Raw genomic sequence first — 4,979 nt, 5'->3', positions numbered from 1 at the left:
TATGGTCTCACTTGGCTTGCAGATTCTTCTCAAGCACAGCATATTTCCAAAGGTCTCGGTCACTAGAAATAGCTACCATTATAGAGGTCACCCTCATTGGCTCATACATACATACATAAGACAGTAAGGTGTGATTAGAGGGAGATTTGGCTGCTATTTCTACCAGGTCTAGCTACCATGTAGAGGTCACCCTCATTGGTTCATACATACATACATAACATTGTACAGTGTGATTTGAGGGAGATTTGGCTGCTATTTCTACCAGGTCTAGCTACCATGTAGAGGTCACCCTCATTGGTTCATACATACATACATAAGATAGTACAGCGTGATTTGAGGGAGATTTGGCTGCTATTTCTACCAGGTCTAGCTACCATGTAGAGGACACCCTCATTGGCTCATACATAAGACAGTAGGGTGTGATGTGAGGGAGATTTGGCTGCTATTTCTACCAGGTCTAGCTACCGTGTAGAGGACACCCTCATTGGCTCATACATAAGACAGCAGGGTGTGATGTGAGGGAGATTTGGCTGTTATTTCTACCAAGTCTAGCTACTATGTAGAGGTCTCCCTCATTGGCTCATACATACACATATATGTGTGTGTGTATATATATATATTTATGTAATATATATAAGACAGTAGGGCATGATTTGAAGGAGATTTGTCTGCTATTTCTAGCAGATATAGCAACCATGTAAAGGTCTCCCATATTGGCTCATTCACGGATACGATGGGGTGCTGAAAAGTTCCTGGCTTTGGATAAAAGAGAAAAAACAAACAAACAGGAGAATCAGTTAATTATAATTTTATTCAACGTGTTCCCCTCTCAGAACCACCCCTTTATTTGCAGTGGTCCTTCAGATTTTTCTAAGCCTTGTAAAAGAACTCAGAAGACTGGGGCCTCCAGCCACGCCTTACTGGCGACACCCAACGTTGTAGCATCCACTCGTATATAACAGACACAAGAGAGTAAGATGAGAAAGAAACAAAACAAAATATTCATACATTTCAAAAACAAAAGAAATATATTTATATATTGCAAATACAAGATATTTACTTCTTTTTGGGGTAGTTATTTGGCGATCTTTCGGTACGAGTTCCTAATTATCGGCCGAAAGATCGCCAAAATAATTCTGTTTCCGTAATCTACATCATCTAAAATGTATCTCATTTCATTCATTAAAAGAAATTTCAATTTCCACCAAAAAAATATACATTTTTAAAGAAAGTCTTGGGGGGGGGGGGGGAAGCAAAATCGGGGAGAGATCACCTGTGTATGTGTGTGTGTGTGTGTATATAAATTGCGTTTGACCCTCTGGCCGATAATTGATGAGGATCTATCGATCCTTCTGTGTCTGTCTTTCGTTTGTTTGTGCATTTATTGTTTTCTAATATATAAATATGTGTGTATGCGCGTGCTTGTATATTTGTCAAGAGGATTGGGTATTATAATCAAAGTATATTACAAATCCATTTCGGCCGATCTTAATCATTCCGGACTGGGTATTAGATAAGTGGACATACAAACTTAGACGTATACATGTATATGAAAAAATCAATTGACTTTAGTCCCAGTTGTAAATCACGCTAAAATGAACAAGGTGCTTGCCTCTGGTCCTAATATCCCCAATCAAGACTGACCAAGGGTTAAACAAAAATTACCACACACACACAGAGTCTTTCTTTCTTTCTCTCTCTCTCTCTTTCCGTACAGTTCCTTGTGGTCTTTATTTCTTCTTCCTGGACGCGGCAATTTCATCCAATTGTCCGTGTAACTCACGCAGCTGTCTGTCCGGGATGTAACGGTTCGACTCGTCGCTGGCGGTGTAGTGCCGTATCCTCAGGGTGACTCCTTCGGGCAGGTGACCCGTGAAGAGCGAGATGAGGTGCGGCAGAGCGGTGTTGGCCAGATCCTGGAGGAGGACGTTCCGTTCGTATACCTGCAGTTCGTAGGTATTATCGATCACGCTTGATCGGGGTCGATACGTTGAGACGTGAAGCGATTTGGCCGGCATGGCGAAGGCCTCACAGTTGTGGCCCAGGTTGTCACACATCTTATGCACGTAGCATGCAAACTTCTCCAGCACCGCGAAATCGTAACCCTTCATTTCGATGCACAATGATTGATAAGGCTCTACTTCTGGTGGTAGACCGACATCGGTCGGCTCCCAGCGGATAGGGTCCCGACGAGGGGTCAAAGTCGCGGTATTCCGTGTCCCGCTGATCGAAGATGGCGACTCATTTTCCGTGGCAGCAGACGTAAGGGAAGATGAACAAGACACAGAAGAAGCAATAACGGACTTCTGTTGCCTCAACAAACCTCTGATGATGTCTCTGTGTGATCCAAATCTCCGAAGGAGATTAGTTGCCACCGGAAGAAGCATGGCGAAATGTTTAGTGGCAGCAGTTATTCCAGAGTTATCTCCCACTTTCCTTCCGCCTAGTTCTCAGATAGGCGGCGCTGTATTAGCATGACCTTCGGAGGTGACATTGACATTGACCTCTGGCCGTAAGGAAAAGAATAAAAACCGACAAAAGGTTATGGCAAAATGGGTCTTCGTCGTTTTCGAAGTAATAAACGGAATTTTCATTGAAATAACTTTTATGAGGTTGAGCGTTTTACAAACACGTGTAACGTCTACGCGGTTCTCTGGAATTTTTTTCAACCATTTACTCTTTTACTTTAGCCATTTGACTGTGGCCATGCTGGAGCACCGCCTTTAGTCGAGCAAATCGACCCCAGGACTTCTTCTAGTACTTATCCTATCGGTCTCTTTTGCCGAACCACTAAGTTACGGGGACGTAAACACACCACCATCGGTTGTCAAGCGATGTTGGTGGGGACAAACACAGACACACATACAGATATATAAAGTCACAACATCGAAATATGTGCAGGGTTAGCTTCTTACAGCAAAACCACTCCTGTTCGATGTTGTGACTTTATTTTTAGAATGACATTGTAGGGTACGTGCGAGAGGCTGTATCTAGTCAGTCTGAACAAAAAACACAAGTAAAATATAAGGGTTTGATATGGCTGGTTTAAATCCTAAAGGGTTAAGTGAATGATACAAGCCATCATCATCGCTCAACAGGTTTTCCATGCTGGCATGGGCTGAAGAGGAGCTGCACCAGACTCCAATTGTCTGTTGTGGCATGGTTTCTGCAGCTGGATGCCCTCCGATTTATTGAACAAGCTTTACTTCGCATGTCTACAGCACAGTTTATAATCCACAGGTTATAACTAGTAACAAATAAAGTGGTACACTTTAAGTCAATGACCATTGATATCACAGCAGAAAATGACATCAAAGAAACATGCTCAGGATTCCCCCTGCTTCTGCAGTTCTGAGAATGATAAAGAATATGTTGGTTCTTGTACACAGAGGTTCAATATCTGTCGAAGGGGAACTGCTTGAAAGTCCCTTCCCTTTTTAAAACAGTTGAATACTTGCAAGACTCTCTTATTCTGTTCTTTGCGATGGGCACAGAAACATTACTTCTATGGCAGATATATTCACCAAGTTTATTGAAGTTGCAGGGGTTGGCAAGTTGAGCTATGTCCCTTTGCATCTCTCTAGAGGGTTCCAGACGAAAATACCAGTTGGCTACCCTTGTCCATAAAGTGGCACTGGCACAGGAGCCAGTCAGTGGGGGGGAAGAAACAACAAAACGAAGGGTTAATTAGGTTAAGTTTTATTCAAGAAAAACAAACTGCTTTGGATTTTGCTGTAGAAAAGAATCAATGTTTGTAAGGGTGAATGGGTGTTAGTAATGTGGCTTGGATGGCAAGGGGGCAGCCGTCTGAAAAAACAAAATTTGCAAACCACTGAATGAAAGAAACCATTCAAGGTGGTGCCCCAGCATGGCCACAGTCCAAATAACTGAAACAAATGAAAAAAAAGAAATGACATATCAGTGTTTATTTAACCTGTTGGTCTTCGTAGTCTGTATATTTGTTACTTTTCCCAAACACTCTGTCTGCTGGATATTTCTTTGAGTTCTTCTGGAACTTGCGCAGTGCAGCACTTGGAAGATCAACCCTACATCGGTGCGCCAACCAAATCAGATATATCAAAACATCGCTCATTTCCTCGCCTACATGTTCCTTTTCACGTTCGGAAAATTCTGGAAAAAAAAAAAGAAAAACCATGGATGTTATAATTGTAATACAGATTTCGATGGAAACACGCAAACCCATGAAGTGTTCCATACATTTGTTTTTTTTATATCTAAGGATTAGGCGTGGCTGTGTGGTAAGAAGCTTTGCTTCCCAACCACATGGTTCCGGGTTCAATCCAACTGCGTGGCACCTTGGGCAAGTGTCTTCTACTTTAGCCGCGAGTGGATTTGATAGATGGAAACTGAAAGAAGCCCTCCACCATCACTTGACAACAGTTTTGGTGTTCGTGTCTTTATAACTTAGTGGCCCAGCAAAAGAGTCCAAGAGAATAAGTCCCAGGCTTTCAAAGAACAAGCCAAGCCCTAGGGTTGATTTCTTTGATATATATATATATAAACAAAAAATCTCAAATGACTGAAATGAGTAAAAGAATTATTGCTCTTTGGTCTCAGGCTAACCAAACTTTTGAGAGTGGACTTGAATAGAGTACTTAAAAAAAATAAGTACTAAAGTTGATGCATTTGACTATAATCCTTCAAGGAAGTGCCCCAGCATGGCCACGGTCCAATGATGGAGACAACTAAGAAGATGTAAGAGAGTAAGATTTTAAAGTTCTTTGGCTACAAATATGTGCAGAAGCATGAGGATATCTGTAGAATTACAGACCTATCAAACCCATGCCTTCACTAGCACTCCCAGCTTTCCCTCTAGAATATTTCAAGTAGTAAGAAAATTTGGTGGGAAACCTACCTGGAAGTCCTGTTTTCACTTCACCCTTCCACTGACTGAAAAGAGGAGAAAATAGACATAAAAACTTGTGTACACACACACACACACACATATATATATATAT

The 4,979-nt window shown here is 41.8% G+C and overlaps 2 protein-coding genes across 2 annotated transcripts in view; both read right to left on the bottom strand.

Annotated features, from left to right (window-relative positions):
- Nucleotides 1–793: 793 nt before the first annotated feature.
- Nucleotides 794–2,435, bottom strand: LOC106878266 (39S ribosomal protein L48, mitochondrial). Its single transcript, XM_014927440.2, has one exon. It carries the CDS (start codon nucleotides 2,385–2,387, stop codon nucleotides 1,731–1,733), a length of 657 nt encoding a protein of 218 aa, XP_014782926.1. The 5' UTR covers nucleotides 2,388–2,435; the 3' UTR covers nucleotides 794–1,730.
- A 1,248-nt stretch (nucleotides 2,436–3,683) lies between these two features.
- LOC106878264 (dCTP pyrophosphatase 1) overlaps nucleotides 3,684–4,979 on the bottom strand; it is a 2,492-nt gene continuing 1,196 nt past the window's right edge. Inside the window, exons 2-3 of the mRNA XM_014927438.1 lie at nucleotides 4,877–4,911; nucleotides 3,684–4,131 (exon numbers count right to left, since the gene is read on the bottom strand). Coding sequence (XP_014782924.1) covers nucleotides 3,926–4,131; nucleotides 4,877–4,911 — 241 coding nt within the window. The 3' untranslated portion in view covers nucleotides 3,684–3,925. The remainder of the gene's footprint in view (nucleotides 4,132–4,876; nucleotides 4,912–4,979) is intronic.

The sequence above is a fragment of the Octopus bimaculoides genome, chromosome 30 (genome assembly GCF_001194135.2).
Source record: "Octopus bimaculoides isolate UCB-OBI-ISO-001 chromosome 30, ASM119413v2, whole genome shotgun sequence".
Classification (NCBI taxonomy): domain Eukaryota; kingdom Metazoa; phylum Mollusca; class Cephalopoda; order Octopoda; family Octopodidae; genus Octopus; species Octopus bimaculoides.
This window is presented reverse-complemented; position numbering and strand designations above follow the sequence as displayed.

Coding starts and splice junctions, on each gene's coding strand:
- LOC106878266 (XM_014927440.2), bottom strand. CDS start 2,387: ATGCTTCTTCCGGTGGCAACTAATCTCCTTCGGAGATTTGGATCACAC.